General features: G+C 37.2%; 2 protein-coding genes across 3 annotated transcripts in view; both read left to right on the top strand.

The window, feature by feature from the left end:
• Positions 1 to 27,263, top strand: LOC129011223 (ankyrin repeat domain-containing protein 26-like). Of its 2 annotated transcripts, XM_063650650.1 has the most exons (8): positions 1 to 247; positions 5,624 to 5,694; positions 16,198 to 16,288; positions 18,754 to 18,782; positions 18,877 to 18,949; positions 20,451 to 20,630; positions 23,325 to 23,382; positions 27,035 to 27,263. In XM_063650650.1, the coding sequence occupies exons 2-7, from the start codon at positions 5,668 to 5,670 to the stop codon at positions 23,348 to 23,350; spliced, it is 426 nt and encodes a 141-aa protein (XP_063506720.1). In that variant the 5' UTR covers positions 1 to 247; positions 5,624 to 5,667; the 3' UTR covers positions 23,351 to 23,382; positions 27,035 to 27,263. The 2 variants fall into 2 exon arrangements, with proteins under 2 accessions (XP_063506720.1, XP_054301946.1); XM_054445971.2 differs by lacking the exons at positions 23,325 to 23,382; positions 27,035 to 27,263 and having other exon boundaries at positions 20,451 to 21,186.
• The window catches only part of LOC129011217 (phosphatidylinositol 3,4,5-trisphosphate 3-phosphatase TPTE2-like), a 716,449-nt gene that overhangs the window by 548,154 nt on the left and 140,579 nt on the right, over positions 1 to 27,716 (top strand). The gene's annotated exons all lie outside the window — the stretch shown is intronic.

The raw sequence follows: 27,716 nt of genomic DNA on the forward strand, positions 1-27,716 counted from the left end.
AGAGCCATGAAGACGTCGGGCTTCAGGAGGGAGAAGGGCGAGCTGCCCTGGGGCTCAGCCCCGGGAAGGCGGGCGCGGGCGCCGGGAGTGAGAGTGCGGACCACGCCTCCTCCCAGCCCAGGCGCCACGACCCGGACAGGGGGTTCGACAGGCTCCGCAGAGCTGCCGGCGGGGACCGGACAGAGACAATGCGGCGGATCCTTTCGCTGCCGAAGAGTGGCGTGGCTGACAGAGACGAGAAGAACAGGTAATAGGAACTGGAGCCCGGCAGGGGAGGGAGGAGGGCGAGTCGGGGAGAGGCCTCCTTTCCTGCTCCCGGCCCACCCCTGTCCCCGAGGGCGCTGGGCTTTGTTCCCTCTGCAGCCCGCAGCAGCCGGTGTGGCAACCTTACAGGAGCGCCAAGGTCATCATTATGAGCAGCGCGATGAAAACAAAACTTCAGCTGGTCCGATCCTCTCATAATTCCCGTTACTTTACTGAAAGTTTTAGTGCTTTAACTAAAAAAAATTAAACATACCTAGCTTTTTATTTTTGTTGTCCACATTTTAAACAACGTTATATATGCTATGGAAACAAGCATCATGAGAAAAATAATTTCTATATTATATTAACTTCTGGGCTAAAAATTCTTTGGATAAAAATCTAATATCCCTTTTATATCCACCTACACCTGAGTAATAAGTTATTTCATGAATGACCTCAGAAGGATCCTTTGAAGTGAGAGCATGGTTCCCTGTTCTTGAATAGTAAAACTCATTTTTCTTTTTTTCTCTTTCTTTCTTTCTTTCTTTCTTTCCTTCTTTCTTTTTTTTATTATACTTCAAGTTCTGGGTTACATGTGCAGGACGTGCAGTTCTGTTACATAGCTGTACACGTGCCATGGTGGTTTGCTGCACCCCTCAACCCGTCACCTACATTAGGTATTTCTCCTCCCCTAGCCCCCCACCGCCCCCGACAGGCCCTGGTGTGTGATGTTCCCCTCCCTGTGTCCATGTGTTCTCATTGTTCAACTCCGACTTATGAGTGAGCACATGTGGTGTTTGGTTTTCTGATCTCGTAATAGTTTGCTGAGAATGATGGTTTCCAGCTTCATCCACGTCCCTGCAAAGGACATGAACTCATCCTTTTTTATGGCTGCATGGTATTCCACGTGGTGTATATGTGCCACATTTTCTTAATCCAATCTATCATTGATGGACATTTGGGTTGGTTCCAAGTCTTTGCTATTGTGAATAGTGCCAAAATATACATATGTGTGCATGTGGGAAGACTCATTTTTCTCAAGATGTGAACTCTTCATTTTAGATAAACCAAATAAAAACATCAAGGTTTTAAGATTTTTGGGTTACATATGCTACCTTTTACTGTTATGATGACATTAAGAAAATTTTTGTAACAGAGCAAAGACTTGCCCTTGTATATATCAAAGTGTGATATTAAGTTCCATTTGCTAAAAGATGAGAAGACAGATAAATGTGTGGAACAGAATAAAAAATGCACAAACACTGAACTATATGTAAAATTTTAGAACCTGATCCTGATGACATTTCATACGTGTATGAAAAGATGAGTTATTTGTAAATGAAATGTCTGTTAACTGGAGAAAACTAGCTAGATTTGTACGTTACAAAAATAAGTTATTGATAGAATATGCATAAAAACTTATACAAAATTAGAAAATGCCAGAATAAAACATGAATGCCTATTTATACAGATACATTTTTGTGTTGACAAAGACCTTCCTATGAATGCATCCTGCAGGTTGATTTAGAAAACAAAAATTAAAACTCCCCTTACATCAGAAAAAATTAACAAAAGACAACATACTTGCAAAATATTCACATTATATACATAAATATAGACATATATTATTTGCAATGAAAAATATATTTTCCTTTTACAGAGAATTTTTTTAAAGAAATGGGAGCTATAATTTTAAATTGGCCAAAGTACTTTTTCCAGATCTACTAGTGATCTGGAAAATCAGTAGTACTTATACCAGTGCTTAAAGTTTAAGTTGCTGTTAACTTTTTAAATAAACAATTTGGTGGCGAACATCACTCTGAAAAAGATATGTATTCTTTACTCATTAATTCCGTTATACTAAAATATTTTCAGGAAATAATTAGAGATGCATACAATTCATTTTTCTCAGCACTGCTTCCAATAGCAATGTGTTAAGGAAATGGGCAAATAAGGGATTTTATAAATAAATTTCAGTGCATCCATAGGATGAAATTATATGTAACTACTGAAGGTAGCAATAGACATGGATGCATGTTGACATGGGAAGATGTACTTTGGTATATGAGGTGAGAAAAAATCGATTTGTTTATACAAACACACAAACAGAATGGTCTTGTGGTAGCCGAAAGTATACACAAAATGTGATAAAATTTTGTTATTTTGGGACATTTGTATTATAGGTGATTTATTTTCCTTTTTATTATTGTGATATCCACAATGAGCATGTATAACAGGTTTAGTGAAAGTTTATTATTACTGAAATAATCCTAGGTAAGAACAGGAATATGAATCTTGAACAGATAAAAAGAAGTTCTTGCTTTCTATTAATTTTTTTTTGTGGATTGGTATCTTCTGCCAAGGTTTAGCCTCTCAGAAATAGAGGGAATCTTTTAATCTGTGCTGGTAGATTGTATTGTGTATACTCTTTATCATATACATGTCTTTTATTATGGATAGATTTATTACATACATGCAAACAATTATAATTTAATAATTTTATTTTAGTGGCGTCCTTATGAAAATAAAAAATAGCAAATATAAATCATTTCTATTGCACAAATGTTACTTATCTTTACGAGTTTTCTGTAAAAATATTGAACTCCTCAAATATATTTATGTAGTCTTTTAATCCATTTATTCACCAAATGTGACCTGAATACCCACTATGTATTTTACTCTCTCTCAGGACCTTTCCAAGCTTAAAAACTTTATGTTTACCTACCCAGTCTGAGCAAGTTGAGAGAATTAAAATTGGACTATTAGGACTTAATCTAAGTTGAAGCTTTTCCTCCCTCCTTTCAAACAAAAGCATTTCTGAAGGTAGAAAGTTGTAAAAGATAACCTTTAAACTATTCTTTTGAAAATTTATAACAGTGTTTCTCTTTTCTTAATTTCAACTTTTATTTGAGATACAGAGGGCACATATGCAGATATCATACATGGGAATATTGAGTGATGGTAAAGTTTGGAGGACAGATCGCATCACTCTCGCCATGAGCATAGTACCTGATAGTAGTCATAACCCACTCCCTTATAACAGTCTTAAAGACTAATATTAATCATTGATAATATCTGATTTACATATATCATATAAATCAAAATATTGAATAAAATGAGCCATGCTTATTCATTTGAATTTTGATGTTTCTTTGGCTTAAAGTTTTCTGAAATCCAAGTAAGAACAGTTTTTTGGTAAAAATGTGTCATTGTTATCTCAGCTGTTTTTTTTTCGCTGTTCTTTTTTGGGTTGTCTTCCTATTTTTTATTTCTATGGGTACATAGCAAGTGTACATAATATATTTATGGGTACCTGAGGTATTTTGATACAGGTATACAATGCATAATTATCATATCAGGGTAAATGGGTATATCTGTCCCCTCAAGCAGTTACCGTTCTTTGTGTTACAATATTCCAAATATACTTTTTGGCTATTTTAACATATACAATAAATTATTATTATTATTATTATTTTTTGAGATGGAGTCTCGCTCTGTCGCCCAGGCTGGAGTGCAGTGGCGCCATGTCGGCTCACTGCAAGCTCCGCCTCCCGAGTTCACGCCATTCTCCTGCCTCAGCCTCCCGATTAACTGGGACTACAGGCGCCTGCCACAATGCCCGGCTAATTTTTTGTATTTTTTAGTAGAGACGGGGTTTCACCGTATTAGCCAGGATGGTCTGTATCTCCTGACCTCGTGATCCGCCCGCCTTGGCCTCCCAAAGGGCTGGGATTACAGGCCTGAGCCACCACGCCCAGCCAATAAATTATTGTTGACTATAGTTTCCCTGTTGTGCCATCCAGCGCTAAATCTTATTAATCCTATCTAAATATTTTTGTACCAGTTAACCATCCCCACTTCCACCCTCCCCCAATCTCAATACCTTTCCCAGCCCCTCCTAAGTATTGTTCTACTGTCTATCTCCCTTAGTTCAATTGTTTCCATCTGTAGCTTCCACAAATGAGTGAGAACATGCAAACTTTGTTCTTCTGTGGCTGGCTTATTTTACTTAACATAATGTCCTTCATTTCCATCCATGTTGTTGTAAATGTCAAGATCTCATTTTTTTATGCCTGAATAGTACTCCATTGTGTCTATGTAACACTTTTTCTTTACCCTTTCTTCTATGGATGAACAGTTATTTCCCAAATCTTGGCTATTGGGAATAATGCTTCAATAAATATGAATATGCTCATAGTTCTTCAATATACTGATTGCCTTTCTTTGGGGTTTATACCTAGCAGTGGGATTGCTAGATCACATGGTAATTCTATTCTTAGTCTTTTCAGGAACTTCAAAACTATTCTCCAAGGTGGTTGTACTAATTCACTTGGGTAGTTGGGAACGTGTCTGTACTGGGGACAGATAACTGAGACTACATGTAGTTTGTTTACCGGAAGGAGGGAAATAGCTCCTACTCTTGGTCATTTGAACCCATTTTTTGGAATGGGTGCTTTCATACACGGAAGATTTCAATGTTGGAGACCGTCATTGAGTCCTAGAGGGATCTGTAAGTAGGAGCCCATAGGAAAGAAGATATTGAGATAGCAGTTGGGAAAAACAGAGATACAGCTTTCAGGACTCTATTTTTCCAGCAGTCTCTCTCCTTGGGTTTCAGAGCACCTATGAAGATTCTCAAGGGCTTGCTAGTTGGTGTGGAGCTGAACTAGGCAGGACCTACGCAGGGAACATAATTAAAGTTTATCTTTGTTAAGGTTTTAATCTTTCTGCAAAGCATATTTCCAATAATGACATAGACACTTGTTCCTTTAACTTTCGTACATTGAGCTGTCAAGCATTTCAGACATTTCAGGGAACTGTCTACACTGTTTTAGGGTAAAGGGCAGCAATAGGGCCTACTTAAGTGGTTTCCATGCTGAAGAACCAAGACTGCCATTTTTTAGTGGCACAGATTAGCCTTTGAACCAGAGACAGGTAATGGAGAAGACACAGTGTCTCTTTCTACCTTGTTTTAAGCGATCAGTTGGTTCCAGTTCAGGTAACAAAGGTTACGTCACTCGTTAATTGGATATTGAATTCAGCCTTCAGGACAGACACTTCTGAAGACAAATTATTCTCAGGCTCTGCCAATATATTGCCGGTCACTATTTGTTAAGGAACTAACGGTGAGTCTTCATCGAACATTTCATAGGTTGGGAAAGGTGGAGGCAGAAATAGGTAACTAAAATCTTTTTGAAAAAGAGGCCAATTTTAATTATATTAAGAAATATTATTTATTGTATAGATAGCTGACCTTTCCCCAGATTTTGTTTTTGTTTTTGTTTTTGTTTGGGGGGGTGATACCCAGACACAAAACAAATAATTTTTTTTTTTAAGAGAAATGAACTCACTCATTTTTCTTGTATGTTTTTCTCTTTAGACTGTGCAACGAACAGAGTTCTGGTGACTCATGGCTTTCAATAGATGATGAACTCTTTGAATAGTACCAAGGTAAAGTGCAATAGATGATGAACTCTGGATAGTACCAAGGTAAAGTGCTCTTTTGTGAAATAAATTTTCTTGCTCTGAATCTAGTTTTGCATAGTATTTACTCTTCAACTGTGGCTGCGGTCTACCTATAATAGTTTTATGGTCTTGGGGAATAGTTGGTCAGAAAAAAAACGTATTATAGAAATATGACTATTTGAATTGCCTTTACTTTTTTTCTTTGGAAAATGGGAAAGGGTGCTAAATACTTAGAGGAATTGGGGGCTGAAAAATGGCATGAACTGGGAAATACATGGTGACAGGAAAACTGTATGTGGAAAAGCTTTCCCACAGTAGAGGAAACTTAAAATATGGTCAGCGTTTATTTGGTGAGTATTCTCACAGGAACTTTTCAGTCATACTATTGTGATCTTTATAATCCTTGTGCCTGAATACTTTTAATGGGTTCAATTACTCATTATAGTAACCATAGAATGTCCCTGGTGTCTTTCAGTTCCAAAACTGTAAAGCACATATCATATGGTTTCCTTTTACTTTCTTGGATGCTTATTGTGGGATGACACAGTTTTTAGTAGGAAACTTTTTCTCTCTTTGGTCCTTGGTTCTGTAATTAGACTCCAATAACATTGTGGAAATGTAGCTGGGCATGTTGGCACATGCCTGCAGTCCCAGCTCCTTGGAAGGCTGAGGCAGTAGGATCACTTGAGTCCAGGAGTTCCAGACCAGCCTGGGCAACATAAGAAGACCTCACCTCTAGTTTTTCTTTTATATATATATATATATTTATTATACTTTAAGTTTTAGGGTACATGTGCACAACGTGCAGGTTAGTTACATATGTATACATGTGCCATGTTGGTGTGCTGCACCCAGTAATTCGTCATTTAACATTAGGTATATCTCCAAATGCTATCCCTCCCCCCTACCCCCACCCCTCAACAGGCCCCAAGAGTGTGATGTTCCCCTTCCTGTGTCCAAGTGTTCTCATTGTTCAATTCCCACCTATGAGTGAGAACATGCGGTGTTTGGTTTTTTGTCCTTATGATAGTTTGCTGAGAATGATGGTTTCCAGCTTCATCCATGTCCCTACAAAGGACATGAACTCATCATGTTTTATGGCTGTATAATATTCCATGGTGTATATGTGCCACACTTTCTTAATCCAGTCTATCGTTTTTGGACATTTGGGTTGGTTCCAAGTCTTTGCTATTGTGAATAGTGCCGAAATAAACATACGTGTGCATGTGTCTTTATAGTAGCATGATTTATAATCCTCTGGCTATATACCCAGTAATGGAATGGCTGGGTCAAATGGTATTTCTAGTTCTAGATCCCTAAGGAATCACCACACTGACTTCCACAATGGTTGAACTAGTTTACAGTCCCACCAACAGTGTAAAAGTGTTCCTATTTCTCCACATCCTCTCCAGCACCTGTTGTTTCCTGACTTTTTAATGATCGCCATTCTAACTGGTGTGAGATGTTACCTCATTGTGGTTTTGATTTGCATTTCTCTGATGGCCAGTGATGATGAGCATTTTTTCATGTGTCTTTTGGCTGCATAAATGTCTTCTTTTGAGAAGTGTCTGTTCATATCCTTTGCCCACTTTTTGATGGGGTTGTTTTTTTCTTGTAAATTTGTTTGAGTTCAGTGTAGATTCTGGATATTAGCCCTTTGTCAGATGAGTAGGTTGTGAAAATTTTCTCCCATTCTGTAGGTTGCCTGTTCACTCTGATGGTAGTTTCTTTTGCTGTGCAGAAGCTCTTTAGTTTAATTAGATTCCATTAGTCAATTTTGGCTTTTGTTGCCATTGCTTTTGGTGTTTTAGACATGAAGTCCTTGCCCATGCCTATGTCCTGAATGGTATTGCCTAGGTTTTCTTCTAGGGTTTTTATGGTTTTAGGTCTAACATTTAAGTCTTTAATCCATCTTGAATTAATTTTTGTATAAGGTGTAAGGAAGGGATCCAGTTTCAGCTTTCTGCATATGGCTAGCCAGTTTTCCCAGCACCATTTATTAAATAGGGAATCCTTTCCCCATTTCTTGTTTTTTTCAGGTTTGTCAAAGATCAGATGGTTGTAGATATGTGACATTATTTCTGAGGGCTCTGTTCTGTTCCATTGGTCTATATCTCTGTTTTGGTACCAGTACCATGCTGTTTTGGTTACTACAGCCTTGTAGTATAGTTTGAAATCAGGTAGCGTGATGCCTCCAGCTTTGTTCTTTTGGCTTAGGATTGTCTTGGCAATGTGGGCTCTTTTTCGATTCCATATGAACTTTAAAGTAGTTTTTTCCAATTCTGTGAAGAAAGTCATTGGTAGCTTGATGGGGATGGCATTGAATCTATAAATTACCTTGGGCAGTATGACTATTTTCATGATATCAATTCTTCCTACCCATGAGCATGGAACGTTCTTCCATTTGTTTGTATCCTCTTTTACTTCATTGAGCAGTGGTTTGTAGTTCTCCTTGAAGAGGTCCTTCACATCCCTCGTAAGTTGGATTCCTAAGTATTTTATTCTCTTTGAAGCAATTGTGAATGGGAGTTCACTCATGATTTGGCTCTCTGTTTGTCTATTATTGGTGTATAAGAATGCTTGTGATTTTTGTACATTCATTTTGTATCCTGAGACTTTGCTGAGGTTGCCTATCAGCTTAAGGAGATTTTGGGCTGAGACAATGGGGTTTTCTAGATACACAATCATGTCATCTGCAAACAGGGACAATTTGATTTCCTCTTTTCCTAATTGAATACCCTTTATTTCCTTCTCCTGCCTGATTGCCCTGGCCAGAACTTCCAACACTATGTTGAATAGGAGTGGTGAGAGAGGGCATCCCTGTCTTGTGCCAGTTTTCAAAGGGAATGCTTCCAGTTTTTGCCCATTCAGTATGATATTGGCTGTGGGTTTGTCATAGATAGCTCTTATTATTTTGAGATACGTCCCATCAATACCTAATTTATTGAGAGTTTTTAGCATGAAGTGTTGTTGAATTTTGTCAAAGGCCTTTTCTGCATCAATTGAGATAATCACATGGTTTTGTCTTTGATTCTGTTTATATGCTGGATTACGTTTATTGATTTGCATATGTTGGACCAGCCTTCCATCCCAGGGATGAAGCCCACTTGATCATGGTGGATAAGCTTTTTGATGTGCTGCTGGATTCTGTTTGCCAGTATTTTATTGAGGATTTTTGCATCGATGTTCATCAGGGATATTGGTCTAAAATTCTCTTTTTTTGCTGTGTCTCTGCCAGGCTTTGGTATCAGGATGATGCTGGCCTCATAAAATGAGTTAGGGAGGATTCCCTCTTTTTCTATTGATTGGAACAGTTTCAGAAGGAATGGTACCAGCTCCTCCTTGTACCTCTGGTAGAATTCGGCTGTGAATCCATCTGGTCCTGGACTTTTCTTGGTTGGTAAGCTATTAATTATTGCCTCCATTTCAGAGCCTGTTATTGGTCTATTCAGAGATTCAACTTCTTCCTGGTTTAGTCTTGGGAGGGTGTATGTGTCGAGGAATTTATCCATTTCTTCTAGATTTTCTAGTTTATTTGCGTAGAGGTGTTTATAGCATTCTCTGATGGTAGTTTGTATTTCTGTGGGATCGGTGGTGATATCCCCTTTATCATTTTTTATTGCGTCTATTTGATTCTTCTCTCTTTTCTTCTTTATTAGTCTTCTAGTGGTCTCTTAATTTTGTTGATCTTTTCAAAAAACCAGCTCCTGGATTCATTAATTTTTTGAAGGGTTTTTTGTGTCTCTATTTCCTTCAGTTCTGCTCTGATCTTAGTTATTTCTTGTCTTCTGCTAGCTTTTGAATGTGTTTGCTCTTGCTTCTCTAGTTCTTTTAATTGTGATGTTAGGGTGTCAATTTTGGTTCTTTCCTGCTTTCTCTTGTGGGCATTTAGTGCTATAAATTTCCCTCTACACACTGCTTTGAATGTGTCCCAGAGATTCTGGTATGTTGTGTCTTTGTTCTCGTTGGTTTCAAAGAACATCTTTATTTCTGCCTTCATTTCGTTGTGTACCCAGTAGTCATTCAGGAGCAGGTTGTTCAGTTTCCATGTAATTGAGCGGTTTTGAGTGAGTTTCTTAATCCTGAGTTCTAGTTTGATTGCACTGTGGTCTGAGAGACAGTTTGTTATAATTTCTGAGGAGTGCATTACTTCCAACTATGTGGTCAATTTTGGAATAAGTGCAGTGTGGTGCTGAGAAGAATGTATATTCTGTTGATTTGGGGTGGAGAGTTCTGTAGATGTCAGATGTCTATTAGGTCCACTTGGTTTAGAGCTGAGTTCAATTCCTGGGTATCCTTGTTAACTTTCTGTCTTGTTGATCTGTCTAATGTTGACAGTGGGGTGTTAAACTCTCCCATTATTATTGTGTGGGAATCTAAGTCTCTTTGTAGATCTCTAAGGACTTGCTTTATGAATCTGAGTGCTCCTGTATTGGCTGCATATATATTTTGGATAGTTAGCTCTTCTTGTTTAATTGATCCCTTTACCATCATGTAATGGCCTTCTTTGTCTCTTTTGATCTTTGTTGGTTTAAAGTCTGTTTTATCAGAGACTAGGATGGCAACCCCTGCCTTTTTCTGTTTTCCATTTGCTTGGTAGATCTTCCTCCATCCTTTTATTTTGAGCCTGTGTGTGTCTCTGCACGTGAGATGGGTTTCCTGAATACAGCACACTGATGTGTCTTGACTCTTTATCCAATTTGCCAGTCTGTGTCTTTTAATTGGAGCATTTAGTCCATTTACATTTAAGGTTAATATTGTTATGTGTGAATTTGATTGTGTCATTATGATGTTAGCTGGTTATTTTGCTCGTTCGTTGATGCAGTTTCTTCCTAGCCTCAATGAGCTTTACAATTTGGCATGTTTTTGCAATGGCTGGTACCAGTTTTTCCTTTCCATGTTTAGTGCTTCCTTCAGGAGCTCTTTTAGGGCAGGCCTGGTGGTGACAAAATCTCTCAGCATTTGCTTGTCTGTAAAGTATTTTATTTCTCCTTCACTTCTGAAGCTTAGTTTGGCTGGATATGAAATTCTGGCTTGAAAATTCTTTTCTTTAAGAATGTTGAATATTGGCCCCCTCTCTCTTCTGGCTTGTAGAGTTTCTGCCAAGAGATCAACTGTTAGTCTGATGGGCTTCCCTTTGTGGGTAACCCGACCTTTCTCTCTGGCTGCCCTTAACATTTTTTCCTTCATTTCAACTTTGGTGAATCTGACAATTATGTGTCTTGGAGTTGCTCTCCTCGAGGAGCATCTTTGTGGCGTTCTCTGTATTTCCTGAATTTGAATGTTGGCCTGCCTTGTGAGATTGGGGAAGTTCTCCTGGATAATATCCTGCAGAGTGTTTTCCAACTTGTTTCCATTCTCCCCGTCACTTTCAAGTCCACCAATCAGATGTAGATTTGGTCTTTTCACATAGTCCCATATTTCTTGGAGGCTTTGTTCCTTTCTTTTTATTCTTTTTTCTCTAAACTTCCCTTCTCTCTTCATTTCATTCATTTGATCTTCCATCACTGATATCCTTTCTTCCAGTTGATCGAATTGGCTGCTGAGGCTTGTGCATTCGTCAAGTAGTTCTCGTGTCTTGGTTTTCAGCTCCATCAGGTCCTTTAAGGACTTCTCTACATTGGTTATTCTAGTTAGCCATTCGTCCAATTTTTTTTCAAGGTTTTTAACTTCTTTGCCATGGATTCGAACTTCTTCCTTTAGCTTGGAGTAGTTTGATTGTCTGAAGCCTTCTTCTCTCAACTCGTCAAAGTCATTCTCCATCCAGCTTTGTTCCATTGCTGGTGAGGAGCTGCGTTCCTTTGGAGGAGGAGAGGCACTCTGATTTTTAGAGCTTCCAGTTTTTCTGCTCCGTTTTTTCCCCATCTTTGTGGTTTTATCTACCTTTGGTCGTTGATGATGGTGACGTACAGATGGGGTTTTGGTGTGGCTGTCCTTTCTGTTGTTAGTTTTCCTTCTAAGAGTCAGGACCCTCAGCTGCAGGTCTGTTGGAGTTTGCTAGAGGTCCACTCCAGACCCTGTTTGCCTGGGTATCAGCAGCGGAGGCTGCAGAACAGCGGATGTTGGTGAACAGCAAATGTTACTGCCGGATCATTCCTCTAGAAGTTTTGTCTCAGAGGAGTACCCGGCCGTGTGAGGTGTCAGTCTGCCCCTACTGGGGGGTGCCTCCCAGTTAGGCTACTCGGGGGTCAGGGACCCACTTGAGGAGGCAGTCTGTCCATTCTCAGATCTCCAGCTGCATGCTGGGAGAACCACTACTCTCTTCAAAGCTGTCAGACAGGGACATTTAAGTCTGCAGAGGATTCTGCTGCGTTTTGTTTGGCAATGCCATGCCCCCAGAGGTGGAGTCTACAGAGGCAGGCAGGCAGGCCTCCGTGAGCTGCGGTGGGCTCCACCCAGTTCGAGCTTCCCAGCTGCTTTGTTTACCTACTCAAGCCTCAGCAGTGGCGGGCGCCTCTCCCCCAGCCTCGCTGCCACCTTGCAGTTTGATTTCAGACTGTTGTGCTAGCAGTGAGCAAGGCGCCGTGGGCATAGGACCCTCCAAGCCGGGTGCAGGATATAATGTCCTGGTGTGCTGTTTGCTAAGACCGCTGGAAAAGCGCAGTATTCGGGTGGGAGTGACCCGATTTTCCAGGTGCCGTCTGTCACCCCTTTCTTTGACTAGGAAAGGGAATTCCCTGACCCCTTGCACTTCTCAGGTGAGGCGATGCCTCACCCTGCTTCGGCTCATGCTCGGTGCACTGCACCCACTGTCCTGCACCCACTTTCCAACACTCCCCAGTGAGATGAACCCAGTACCTCAGTTGGAAATGCAGAAATCACCCATCTTCTGCGTCGCTCACGCTGGGAGCTGTAGACTGGAGCTGTTCCTATTTGGCCATCTTAGCTCTGTAGGGTCTAGCCCCACAGGGTCGGTGGGTTTCTCTCCGTTTGTGGAGACGAGAGAGCGTAGAAATAAAGACACAAGACAAAGAGATAAAAGAAAAGCCAGCGGGGCCCGGGGGACCACTACCACCAAGACGCAGAGACCAGTAGTGGCCCTGAATGCCAGCCTGCACTGATATTTATTGGATACAAGACAAAGGGGCAGGATAAGGAGTGTGAGCCATCTCCAATGATAGGTAAGGTCATGTGGATCACGTGTCCACTGGACAGGGGGCCCTTCCCTGCCCGGCAGCCCAGGCAGAGAGAGAGAGGAGACAGAGAGAAACAGTTTACTTTATTATTTCTGCTTATCAGAGACTTTTAGTACTTTCACTAATTTGCTACTGCTAACTAAATGGCAGAGCCAGGTGTACAAGATGGAACATGAAGGCGAACTAGGAGCATGACCAATGAAGCACAGCATCACAGGGAGACTGTTAGGCTTCCAGATAACTGCGGGTGGGCCTGACTAATGTTAGGCCCTCCACAAGAGGTGGAGGAGTAGAGTCTTCTCTAAACTCCCCCAGGGAAAGGGAGACTCCCTTTCCCGGTCTGCTAAGTAGTGGGTGTTTTTCCTTGACACTAATCCTACCGCTAGACCATGGTCTGCTTGGCAACGGGCGTCTTCCCAGACGCTGGCGTCACCGCTAGACCAAGGAGCCCTCTGGTGGCCCTGTCTGGGCATAACAGAAGGCTCGCACTCTTGTCTTCTGGTCACTTCTCACTATGTCTCCTCAGCTCCTATCTCTGTATGGCCTGGCTTTTCCTAGGTTATAGTTATAGAGCAAGGATTATTATAATATTGGCATAAAGAGTAATTGCTACCAACTAATGATTAATGATATTCATATATAATCATATCTAAGATCTATATCTGGTATAACTATTCTTGTTTTATATTTTATTACACTGGAAAAGCTCGTGTCCTCGGTCTTTTGCCTCAGCACCTGGGTGGCTTGCCGCCCACAGGCTCCACCCCGCTAGTTTTTCTTTTAATGTGGAAATTCAGAAATTTAAAATTTCTGTCTCAAAATCTGTATTACAAAGAGATTCCCACGTGTTTCCTAAGCCATTCTATGAAGAATATATTTAAAACTCTTCATCTAATTGAGCATACATGTTTTTCCTCAAGTGACAACCAGCTCCAGAAGCAGAGACTGTTAATAACCATGTGGTAATACTTTAATTTCAAACACTTTTTGCCCTGTAGTTGTAAAAAATATTCACAGACCATCTTTGTATCATAGTTTAAAGTTTCAAATTTCAGAAGCTTTTGTATTTCATTGTTTACATAATCATTTTAAAGGTCCTGCACTACTGTGAGCTACTGAATGTTACGAAACATATTCTTGTGTATCCTAAAGTACCTAAAGTCTTGCATGTAAGAAGCGTTTTAATCATTTTTGAACATGAAGAAATGAACAGACAAGTAAATTTCTATATAATAGAATGTTATAGGTAGTATAACATGCACAGGATATCTAATAATAACATCTATTGCATTTCCAAAATATGGCTTAAATTAAAGTTTAGGATATAAGTGCACATGAATTATGCAAATATGTTATAAATAAGAAGGAAATAAATTAGAAATATGTCATCAGTAGGAAAGCAGATTACAGTATATTTTCTAATATTCTCTAACTGTAAGCTCAGATTTGGATTTTACATGAAAATTTCTTAAGCTTTCTTTTAGCCCCAACCTACGCTCTTTTAAATATATCTTTAAAGGTTGAACATTACTCTTTATAATTTTGATTTCCTATGCTTTCTCCTGGTGGAATATTGATGAAACATTTCTTTTCTCTTTTATCTCTCTGTAGTAATAATGTTCCAGCTTTCACATAGTGGTAGATGACCATGTTTACCTGAATGAATGTCTTATTTTGTAGAAAGAAAATTGAAGTCTTTATTACAGAATACTTACAAAAAAATTATAAATTCTAATCAGTATTTTTAAGGGTGTCCTATGACCAAAAGTCTCCATATAGATCTGTACTTCTCCATGTACCTTACTGTAGTTAACATCATAAGAATGACACTCATAAATATTACCTCCTAAGTAGGTCTAATGAACAAATTTGGGAAGAAATGTGAAATCCCTTTGTAAACTGTGAAGTATGTATACAAATGTGGGACAAAATGATCACGGTGGGATTCAGTGATTTAGTAAATATTGAGGATTCTTTTTGTAAACCTGAACGATGAAATGGCAGTAGTGCCGAAAAAAAAAAAGAAATTTAGAACAGGCATGTCGATTTCTACTTTGGTTTATGTTAAGTTTCAGCAGACTATGACTGGGAATATCCTAAGGGAATCTAGTGATTTGGCACTTGAGACCTTTCCGATGAGATTGTAAGTGTTTTTGACCTTGAAGGAATTTCTGTTCTTGACTACTGACTGTGTGCTAGGCAGTGAGACACTGAATGTACAAGATGAGGCTTATGATAGAGTAGTAAGAGCAGAAAATCAAGTAAAGAACAAACACTTCTAAGTCACTATAAGTGCTTCCTATAAAGAAAACAGAGAATGTTAGGTTACGGCACATTGAAGAAGTGCGTAGTTAGGATGGGGGCCGGAATGGGAGTAGAACTGTGTTCTCAGAGAAGATCTTTCTGAGTGTGACATTTAAGCTGCCAACTAGAGGACAAGAAGCAGCGAGCCATGTGAAAGTCTAGAAGGAGGATATTCTGGACAGAGAGAACAATGGGTCACATCTGTTTTTCATTTTGTTCTCAACATCCAAAAAGCAGGAAGTATGGTAAACATCCTCGTCCTCATGTGTATTATTAGAATGTGTAGAAAAGAGAATGTGTAAATAAGAGCCTGGGACTGTTTAGATGCTTCATAATAAATGTTCTTCTCCTTCCCTTTTTACTAACTCTTGCTATACTTTCTTGAAGTTATTTCTTAATTGGGAAAGAATGGCATACTATATCTAATATTTGCTTGCTTTTATTTAAACAAGGCATAAAGAAAAGGCTTCTTACTATTTTGCCATTTTTCCTGTCAGTAAAAATTTTGCCAAAAATATTTTGATTTTTCCAAGCCCTTCCTTACCTAAATAAAGCAGCTTTGACAATGTTCTGCTTACACTCAACATAACATACCCTGAAGTTACCTATCATGCCGAGTATCTTATTTTAACACTAAGATCATTTATGTAATTAGAAATATTTTAAATATGAATGTTGTAAGTATTATACCAATTGTGTATTTTTTTTAAATGCCCTCTTATTGTTGGTAGTGAACACAAAGTTGAGTTAGGTATTTGAAGTTAGTTCCTTGTTGAAATATACACAAGAGTTAATATTGTGTCTGTCACTGTGTTTCCTTTGGCTTTCTATGTTCAGTTTACAGTGTCAATAGCCATATGGAGATAAAAGTTTTGCTTGATCTGGAGAGCGTGTATGAGTTTCTCTATTGAAATATTTTGGTTTTCAACACATGCTTTCCTTCTAGGTCTCATTGCTTTTAAATCAGGAAATTCAGAACATGTTTAGGAAATATTGAGAAATTCATTGTTTTTTCACTGAAACTCATTATTCATTATAATTTCAACAGACTACCTTTGAGAATGTTCCACAGAAATATGATAGTCGCTTAACTGGAGCTGATGGTCAAAGAGGAAAAATTACAATAAAGGAACAAGAAGGTAAGAACTGTATTTTATTTAAAAATTTGACAGAATGTTTAAAAACATGAGCTCTGTTATGTTCTAGTAGCCAAGGAAAATAAGGTATTAAGTGCATAGTCAAAAAAAAGAGAAGTGAAATAGTGATATGTGGTATATTTTGTAAGACATTAGCAACCGATTTAATTGAGAGTGCCTAAAGGAGCTGAATCATTAGTTCCAATTCAAGATACTCTAAGACCTGAGGAAAGTCAGAAAATAAGGAAGAAGAAAAGAGTAAATGAAGGAATGAAGAGTGAAAAGGCAGAGAGTACAGGGAGTAAATGAGGGGAAAAAAAACAGATATATGCAATGAAGGGCGATAGAGTAAGATAATTATTTGAGGAGAATATAAAGTGAGCTTCCAGTACTGAAACTTGTCAGAGAAGTCAAGCAAAATGTTGCCACTCTTGCTGTTTTCCTTACTTTTGGGAATGCATTAAGGATGGAGGTACCTGACCACGCAGAGCTATGTTTTATCTGCGATAGAGGAATGTAACGCATGGTCAGCCATGCATAAATTACATGTCTATAATTTAATGTGCTATAAAATGTTTTTATTCATGGGACAGTATCTTAGGGGCCAAAAGAAGAGCATTGGAAAGAAGAGGGTAGGATTAGTTATGGAGAGATCAAGGAAGCTATAGCCTGATAAAAAGTTCATTAGGAACCTTACGACTTGTAATGCAGCTTAGATTTGGAGGATGTGATACGGTGGAGCTTGAGGCTGGATTCCAAAAGGGCAAGTTGAGGTTAAGGAATGTGGGAGCACACTGAGTATAGATCAGAGCTTCCCAAATTTTAACAAATCAGCTGAGGACCTTGTTAGAAGTGCACATTCTGATTCCACAAGTCTGCGATTCTGCATTTCTAATAAGATCTCAGGTGATGCCGACCCTTGTTGTCCTAGGACCACACTCTGAGTAGCAAGGGTATAGCTGTGCCTTTAGAGAAATCTGGAAGAAGAGTCCTTGGATAACCACTCAAGACATAACAGGATTAAGGGAAAGCATGATTTTCCTTTTATTTCTGAGCGTGTCTCTGGCCAGAGGGGAAGGAGAAAGAGATGAAGAAATAGAAATCATCACTGGAAGATCCCACTGCTAAATGAAGAGAAGAGAAGTCATGGGAATAGTCCATCAAAAGAAGGCAGAAGGGTCAGAATCAGGACAACAGATGTACAGATTACTTTTGCACAGGAAGAGGAATTGTGAGTAGAGGAGGAGGGAGGAAAGAAAGAAGTTGGCTAGATCATTTTGGATTTCATAATAGGGAAACTTGAGAGCTCTCACTTCTGATGGCTGCAGTATATTGGCACTCAAACGGAAGATTAGGTGATTGCTGTTCCAGGAATTACTGGAAGGAGGGAGTGCTAGAATGGGGGTAAACCACAGGAACTAATTTCTTCTCTCTGTAACTATCAGACATCAAAGATGCATGTTTTGTCCATATGAGTTAATCAACTGAGGTAAAGTTAAATGTAGGAGCTTTGGCTGCTTTTTCTTTAAGGCAGCCGGTTTTTTAAATAGGATAACTGTTTTGTAAAAGTTTATCATGGATGACATGATATGCCAACCCAAACTAAGTTTAGAAACAAAAAAATTACAAAGTTTATTCCTCAAATACAAAAGGCATTACTTTACATAAATATTACACCCATTTTGGTATATAAAAGGTCAGTAGTAACTAATAATTATGTAGCAATGCATTTTTTATTAATATTTCAATGTTGAAAGCTTCTTACACATTATTTTTAGACATGTTTTATATACCTTCTTGCATGAGTGGATCAAAAAACTTAAGATGGCTAAACTAGAGGATATAAGAAATGTAGACCTATCAGTAAGCCCAAGTAGGTATGAAAAAAAAATGAAGATTTTTATGAACTATTTTGTGTAAGTGTGGATCCAAAGCAATCACTTCAGAACACTTTCTCTGATGAGAAATGAATTAAACATTCAAATGAACTGTCATGACAACTGTGTGCTTTCTGCATTCTAGGACCAGTTGAAGGACATGATAAATGCTTGTAGTAGAATGGTATAAATGATTCTGATGTGTCACATTAAAGACACACTATAGCGTTCTACCATCAGCTTGGACATTTATCTGCCCAGGGTCATGATTTGCTCCTCTGGTTAAAGATCATTTTTCTCCTCCTCAGCATGTACACATGGTTGTGTGCATACTTTTCTCTCAGTTACAGATATTCGAATCAGAATCTTCCCTTTGAAATGTTAACTGCATGTTTTATTCAACCTATCTTCTTAGTTTTCTTCAGGATATTTCTGTTATGTTGTTGTCCTGACAAAAGAGATGCACCCCTAAATCTAAACTCATTATTTTTAAAGCGAAGCACTAAGATTAAGCTTGATACTAACTCTGAGTGTATGGTTAGATTGATCATATTTATATATAATTGATTATATGTCCATTTTGCCTTCCAGATTCTCTTGAGCAATATCATCACTTGAAGGTAATAACTTTTCTATATTTATCTTTAATTATTAACCACATAGTATATGAAATATATATTACTTATTAATCATTTTGTCTCAAAACCCTTTCAGCCTAAGATTGAAATGAAAGAGTATGTTTCGAACCAGGCAGTCGGAATGAAAGATGTACAAGCATGCACATCAGGTAAAAATTTTTGCAATACAAATTTAACTCTGGAAAGAAGCACATTAAAATATTTTAAATGCTAGCAGTCTTCATATTCCTGTCTTTTTTTTCAAATTTGATGGATAGATTTGATATATATAATGCAGACATTAGTGTTGGTATCTATGTTTGAAAAGCATTATATTTAGAAGCATAAGATAAATTTTTAAAATGTAAGCTCTAACTTAGATGTATCTTCTATTATGTATTGCTACGCTGAAGTTCTCAGTTGGGAATACCTATACTCATTTGGGTTTCACAGAGGTGAATTATGAGACTACAATTTTTTCCCGTGTCAGAAATGCTTGTCGGAATTCTGATCTTTACCTAGAGGAAAGCTTTCCTTGCTAACATGTCAATTTTGTATAAAGTTTAGTTACTTCATCCTAGTGTTAGACTGATTATCTGAAGCAAATTGGATGTTTTGATTAATGTGTGTGTGTGTGTGTGTGTGTGTGTGTGCAGGGAATATCTTGGAGTACAAAAATGAGGAAAGTAATCTTTTTTTCATGGCTATTTGGCAGACACACTCATTTCAAAGAGTGATTCTGAAACTTTATAGGCTTAGGGTTTTTTGTGTAATTGATAATTATTGCATAGAAGTAACCAACACCCTGAATTAGGTGTTTGTCATTGTAATGCACTTTTCATACATTTTACCATATATGTGTATGGTCATAAATCATATGTAGAATTGGTGTTTCTGTCCTAAAATTTCAATCATATAAATGATTGTACATTATAAATATATTATTCAGCAGCTTTCTTTTGCTTACTCAGCGTTATAGTTTTGAGATCAGTTGATATGTTTTGTTCACACCCATTGATTTGTCCAAAGAGATCCATTGCTATTTTCAGAAGTAGTTCTAGTTGAGTTTACATTTCCTATAGTATTTCATGCTATGAAAGTACCACATTTAATTCAACTCTCTTTTGTGGTGAAAAAAAGATAAAAACATTAAAAAATGATGGCATACCCCAAAGAGCTTTTGTTTAAGTGGATTGTATCTATTGATATTTACTGTATCAGAAACTGAAGCTGAATAATTTAAAATATAAGCATGCACCGCCATGCATTCCAATAGCCGTTATAACTCTGGCCCATTAAGCACCCATGATCTTATGACACATCATGTGTCTAATGGTTAAACATAAGTCTTGTTATTAAAAGAAAGTTCATATTCCTGAAGAATCTTTATTATTAATAAACAAAGCTCTCATGGAAAACAAAATATATAATATCGCTGAGTGAATCAAAGTAAGTAACACTAAAAAATAAAAATGTCAAAGATTATGGTTAATAAAACCTATGTGAGTGAATGGCAAGTACGGGACATGTAGAATACAATAAGCCATGCAGGAGTGGTGTGTTTCTGGGGGAGTGGAGGACATGGGACTGCTTCTGTTTTAGAAGGAATTTCTCCACGTTAGTCAAATTGTATTATGATTTACATTCTAATAATGAAAACTTTCTTTTCAGCTTTTTCAGATTTGGATTTTAATAGTTTGACCTTCAGTAATGAAATTCATGAAAGATCTGAGAATTTGAAAGTTGGTGGTCTACGTCCATTTGTATCTCCACCAATGACCAACACTGTGTTGGGATCCACAGACTTGGGACAGATGAACTTAATAGATCAAGAAAAGATGACCACTGCAGGTGCGTTTCTATTTTGGAATCACACTCTCCGTGACCTGTGTTGAGTTACAGCTACTAGAAAACAAAGAGAGCAAAGAAGGTAATAAAGAAGCATGGAGAATTCAGTCCCAGCGTAGCTGTGCTTGGCTTCATAATACCATAGTTGTGACTTTCAAAGAATCATTTTGTGGCAAAGTGTGTATTGTGTTTACACCCCCCTTATATAAGCTATAACCAAACAGAGGACCTATCAGCAGGGCATTTGTGTTCTTTAACCAAAGCAACATAAAAATAACAAAGAGAATGAGAAGGATGAGTAATTTTGTTTAGGCTAGTATTTAACATAAACTTGAATGTGAGTCCAAGGATTACATGTAGAACTTTGGGACTGGGGGGGAAATGTAGGCAAGGATGTAAAGATTGCCTGCTCAAACACAATGTGGTTTCTTTGCTTTATTTTCATAGCTCTGAATTTGTATCAGTTGTAACTACATAAAATGTTGCCCCTAAAGCACCTTCCAAACCCCAAAATTAAGTTATTTTTAGCAACTTCTGTGACTTTATGTAGTATAGAATTGTCTTTCCCAGTATGAATGGGTATCCTTGAGAATTTGCTAGATGGTGTCTTTTCGGCTGTGTTCACACAGTTTATCACCTTGTTTTAATGAATAACAATTTACTAGGAATACTAGTTTGAAGGAAGGTGGTGTCATTAAAAAGAACGTGAAAATACATTTTAATTTTACTAGGACACATAATCTGTTGAATAACTGCATCTAATATGTGTTCTACTTTATGTCCCAGTTAAATTCATTGTCTTTAATCAGGTATACGATCAGATCTATATAGTAATAAATCATAAAATATTTTTGCACCCCAATAGTTTCATTTCATTTTTTACATGGCAAAACCCAGTCTCTAGAAAAAATACAAAATTAGCCGAGCATGGCAGCACATGCGTGTGGTCCCAGATACTCAGAGGCTGAGGTGGGAGAATCTCTAGAGTCTGGGAGGCAGAGGTTGTAGTTAGCTGAGATCGCACCACTGTGCTCCAGCCTGGGGCTACTGAGCAAGACCTTGTCTCAAAAAAATGACACAAAAGAAAAGATGATTTGAAAGATTGTCCCATACAGTTTAGGACAAAAGGGATAGACATGCATAGAAAGAATGTACATTTCAGGTGGTAAAGATACACTAGGAAAATCAATGCAGTACTAAGGCAGCCCCAAGGAAAGTGACGCCTGTTTATCTGAGGAAAGATAGCAAGAATCAAGGAATACTTCACACAGCAATGTGAGTGATGAAAAAGAAATGGTTAGAATAGTAGAGGAAAACATTTCTGATATCGAGAACAGGATGTACACTGGTAAAGTATAAACAGTTACAGTAATTCTGGAAATCATTGATCATAGGCATAATGTGTTGTTAAGAATGGCACTACTGGACCAGGCGTGGTGGCTTATGCCTGTAATCCCAGCATTTTGGGATGCTGAGGCAGGCAGATCACCTGAGGTCAGGAGTTCAAGATCAGCCTGGTTAACATGGTGAAACCCCATCTCTACTAAAAATACAAAATTTAGCGGCTTGAGCCACCTCACCCAGCTGAAAATTTTTTTAAGACAGGCTGTCACTGTGTCACCCACACTGGAGTTTGAGTGAATGCAATCTTAATGGCCACAATCAATATTCTTTTTTAGGTCACAGTCAAAATACTTTATTGATAAAGACCTCTCATGTTTATCTCAAAAGAAGCTTTAAGGATTGTCTAGGAATCACCATATGCTATTTAGGTTCTATGTCTCAAAAAAAGAAAATGCTGAAATAATGTAGAACATTTAAATTCACTATTACTAATTACACAGTTTTCTGTGATTGGAAATGGTCATCAAGCCAAAGGGAAAATTGCAATTTTCATACGTTATCTTGAGTAATTTCACTTAGAGATTTCATTGAATTAATTCTTTGTCACTATTGTTGGTAAATTAAGAGTTTTTAGGAAGCAATTTCTGTAATGAAATTTCAGATGTTTTGAATATTTCTGTTTTATAGTTAACTGTGTAATACTTTTATTGAGGTTTTCAAATACAATTACTGTGCAGTTAAAGAAAGCCATGTTATGTCCAGCTTTCAGTAATTGCTTGTATGGGCTATCTATAGTCCCTGGATGAAATAATGCTTGAGTAGATGAATAAAAATACATGAATGAATTATAATATTTTGACAATGAAGATTGCCTATAACCTTATTTTTAGCATAATTCCCTAAAGTTATTTGTGTTATATGTTTGAATGCATTTCAATATGAACTTGGTAACAGTCATTTCTATTTTTAGACTTCAGTGACATGGGAGGAGAAAATAATTGGGCCCGATGGTTATTATTACTAGATTTTCCTTTGCTTGAATCTAGGCATGTGTCTTTCATCTATTGGAATAAAAACATTAAAAATAATCTGTCGTATATTTTATATAATCTGATTCATTGGTAATCTAATCTTGCAGTATAAACGGGGTGCATTAAGCACTTGTAGTATATATTAAGCCTGAGAGACTGAAGTTTCTTTTCAGTGTTCCTATTAAGTATATGATGATGGAAATTTTTCAAAATTTTTGATGGTAAATGATGTCCCAATTCACTCTTTTCTTTTTGATTTTAGATGGGAAATGTAAAGTCATAAGATCAATAGGTTGACTGTGACAACTATGTTTACTTACAGAGAGAACAGGAAATGAGAATGGGTGATATGGGTCCCCGTGGAGCAATAAACATCGGAGGTAGGGATTTGAAGCAAAAGGCTTTTGTAACTTATCATTTTTGGGGGGACTGTATACGCTGTTTGTGGTATCTACATATCAGTAAGAAACTAAAATACGGAACCAACATTTCTAAAGGTGAAATCTCTTACATCCATTAAACTGGAATGCAATACAATTATATTAAAAATATATACCTGGGAAGAAAATTCTCATTTTGTTTTTGTTTGAAGGCTAAAAGAGGTGTTATACATTCATAAGCTTAATGAAAGAAACATATAAACCAGGTTGTAATACAGCCTGAAAGGAGTTTAGTCATTGCATGGTGTAATACAGCTCTGTTTCTGCAGTTTTAAAATCAAATTTATGCCTTCTAATTGGCTTTTTTTTTTTTTTTGGCAAGACCTCACTCTGTTGTGCATGCTGGAGTACAGTGGTGCAATCTCTGCTCCCTGAAACCTCGACTTCCAGGGCTCAAGAGATCCTTCCATCTTACCAAGTAGCTGGGACTACAGGCACGCGCCACCATACCCGGCTTATTTTTTGTATTTTTAGTAGAGACAGGATTTCACCATGTTGCCCAGGCTAATCTTGAGCTCCTGGGCTCAAGCAGTTTGCTGGCGTTAGCTTCCCAAAGTGCTGATATTACAGGTGTGAGCCACCTCACCTGTCCTAATTGAACACTGGAAATTGATAGTTTCTGAGTTGGAAATTGATAGTTTCTGAGTTGTGTTTTTAGGCTTTTAGAGAGCATTTTATAGATTTCTATCTTAAACTAGCTCTTTGTGTAACTTTGAAGCTGTTTTCCTTCACTTTAATGAATATTGAACTTTTTTCCTTTAACCTACAGTATTGTGCACAGAAGTGCACTCAGTCTTTGTAGACTATGACTCGTCAAGCGAATTACATGCGTGTTGCCAATGCATGTTTTAGAGTTGACTAAGCTTTTAAGAAAGTATATTAGCAACTTTAGTTTGGATTTGCTCGTATAGCCAAGTTGCGAGGGAAATAATGCCAAGTAAATAACCTGAAGGAAAAACAAGTGTGGCATATTGTAGGCCTTACTAAATTTGAAATTTGAAATGTCATACATTTAAAAGTTGGATACGGAATTAAATTTTATTAAATTAATCGTCCCACAAAAGCTGTCCCACCTTAAATTGTCCCACAAAAGGTGTTATGAAGCTAAAAATCTTTATATAACTTAAATGTGCATATTGTTTTAAAGATTACACTACCATGGCAAACAATATTCTTAACATGCACACCCATTTACAAAATCAAGTATGTTCTTAGCATGTATAGTCTATCAAATGAAACTTAAAACAAGTCATGTGTGGAATGAACATTTTCCATGATCAGCTTTTTTTCTTAAACTTCTGTTGCCAGTTTTTCAGTACTACTAATCAGATGATGTAGAGTCATATATTGCTGTTTACTTGGTCACTTTTTACCAACAAGTAGTTAGTGAATATCTCTGGTATATGCAGGAAGCAAGAAACATGGCCCTTGCCCATAAAGAACTTAATTGTGAAATTACTACAGTGGATATGTGAAATAATTAATGAACCAAGAGTGTCTACATTCCAAACTATGAAGCATAATTGAGTATAATGATGTCCAAGTGGTCCAATATTTATGTCTTTTTTAGAGTAAATTTTGGGATGGTATTTAATATAATCCATGTAATTTTAAGGATTTTAGGAATAAGATTATTATAGATTATAGGCAGTTTAATAGGCCATTATAATTATTAGAGTGACATTAACATCAAAACTAAACTTTAAAATAGTATAAAACTTAAAACCGTTTCTGATGGTATAGAGATACTCTGCAATTTTATGAGAAGAAATATAAGAATATGCCTTTAGAGTCCTTATTTAGTTAGGAATTGAGGAGAATTAAAAATTTTTGTGACATTTTATTCACCAGAGGACCTATTTACATTTTAGCACTTACTCTCCTAAAGTCCAGTTTATCTAATTTTCTCTTCCGTCTTTATTCAATGTGAGACTTCATCATACTTGTTTTGTAGAGCTATTAATCATTATCATCCAGTTGGGTTGTTGGGGAGTTAAAACTGTCATAGCTAATCAAGTTACATTGATGGAAAGTGGCAGCAGATTTTCTGGTGTATCACTAGTGTGTATAACCAAGTGAAACCTACATTATAATGCTACGTTTCTAGTAACCAGATAATGCTGACATTTCTTAGATCTTTAAATTTATTTATAGCTATGTGGTGAAAGATGTGAGTACTAAAAGTAAGGTTCTAAGTTAACTGCTGTTAGTTGAAAATATTATTTTTGATTTTTTTATACCCATAGATGTATAGTTATTTTCCAAACCCACCATTGTAAAATTACATTCTATTAAAGAGAAAGAGAGGAAAAAGAAACTTAATTTGTTTCTTGGGGGATAGTTGAGGTAAGACCCCTCTTAGATATTGTTCTTGTACTCTCTTCATTTCTAGATTGTAGAAATTATTAAAATAGCTATTTAGGGCTATACTGAGGGAGTGAAAATATTCTTGGATAAAGTATATTTATTGGCAAGAGCATTTGGGGTGAAGGAAACAATTCCTTCCCACGAAGTTGCTAGGTTCCTGGGGATTGGATTCGAAGAGCAGAAGTATGATGCAGGGGCTGGTAGGGACTCAGCCATGTAGAGATTTCAGCTGCATTATAATGTATCTTTGAGAAATTGAGTTCTTTTTGTCAGAAAATTGACCTATGTAATGAAATACTAGAAGAAAACCCTAAATTAGAATGGCTTTGTTACGAATTTTTAATGATAAACAAGTGCTACCACTTAAAAGGGAAAAAAATTTTCAAAGAAAATACCTAAAAATGTGTTGTATTTGAGATCATCATATATGTAGTATTAGAGCACAGACACTATTAAAATTAATACGAGGTAGGTGGATTTTTTTAATGAAAAAACTTGAAATATATCAGATTGTCCCCATTTACGGAATTTAAGCTTGTCAGAAAGATCCAGATAGCTATATATTTTATCTGCATTTGGTTGAGGTAGCTTTTAAAAATAAGTTTTGTTATAAGTCATTTCAATTTTTTTGTTTAGATTCCATATTTCAATATAAAAAGTTAAAAAAAGAGTACCTCCTGTAATTTAGCAAGGTATTCCATAAACTCAAGGAGGAAAAAAAAACTAAGATAAGAGGCTAGTTATAATCATCTTTATGTATATATTGCAGGAAATGATTTCCTCTCTGGCAACTTAGCATAATTTATATGCTAATATTTTTAGCCATGGCTTAAAAAAATTAAGTGGTTTTGTAAGTGCTAATCCTTTGTTACTCATTTAAACTGGTAAAATGTAGTCCCCATTGTTAGGGATTATTTGGTTTAAAAGCCAACTATAACAAATAATAGTGATGTATCAAAGCTTGCCAACTGTTACAGTCTTAAATGCCCTAAAATAATTGATAGTCTCCTCGTTGATTTTATGTACGTTTGGCTTGGGGATGAAAATTCTAATTCTAGAGTGTAGGTAATGCCCTATTAGAGATTAGATAATGCATATTGCATTCTCAAGGAATGAAAATAATTTTAATAACGGTCTTGGTATATAGATTGCATAAATATTGTTAAATTTTAAATGTTTACTAAACTAAGATAGGACAGCTCTAAGTATAGATTGTTTTACATAGATGCGTTTAACCCAGCACCTGCTGGTAACCAAGGTCCTCCTCCAATGATGGGTATGAATATGAACAACAGAGCAATTATACCTGGCCCACCAATGGGTCCTGGTCCTGCCATGGGACAAGAAGGAGCCGCAAATATGGGAACTCCAATGATGCCAGATAATGGAGCAGTGGTAATGTATCATAAACATTATTTTGATTATATTCAGTAATGTACACTTCTGCATCAAGGATAACTTCACACTTAATATAATTTGGTATCATTTGTTTTGGCATCCAATGAAGAAGAAAATTTTGTGACATCATATGTTGATTTATTAGAGATAGTTTTTAAGTAGTCCAAGAATTAGGATTACTGTCCGTGGCATGCTGTGGTACCTCAGTATATAGCAAATACATATGCTAATTACAGTTATTTTTCTGTGCTTTTAATTTGCATTCATCATTTACCAGCATTCTAATGTTCAAGAATTTTATGATGGTGTTCTTTTCCTGTGTGGACTCCTTATGTTTGATGGGGACAAAGTCCAATATGTATGAACACAGAGTTTTCAGTAAATTTTTTTTTTTTTTTTTTTTTTGAGAGAGAGTCTCGCTCTGTCACCCTGGCTGGAGTGCAGTGGCGCGATCTCAGCTCACTGCAACCTCCGCCTCCTGGGTTCAAGCAATTCTCTGCCTCAGCCTC

The sequence above is a fragment of the Pongo pygmaeus genome, chromosome 14, assembly GCF_028885625.2.
Source record: "Pongo pygmaeus isolate AG05252 chromosome 14, NHGRI_mPonPyg2-v2.0_pri, whole genome shotgun sequence".
Classification (NCBI taxonomy): domain Eukaryota; kingdom Metazoa; phylum Chordata; class Mammalia; order Primates; family Hominidae; genus Pongo; species Pongo pygmaeus.

Bases quoted from the DNA above. Each gene is read 5' to 3' on its own strand.
- LOC129011223 (XM_054445971.2), top strand. From the start codon at position 5,668: ATGATGAACTCTTTGAATAGTACCAAG. The intron at 5,695-16,197 runs GTAAAGTGCAAT...TAATTTCAACAG, and splicing joins ACTCTTTGAATAGTACCAAG to ACTACCTTTGAGAATGTTCC. The intron at 16,289-18,753 runs GTAAGAACTGTA...TTTGCCTTCCAG, and splicing joins TACAATAAAGGAACAAGAAG to ATTCTCTTGAGCAATATCAT.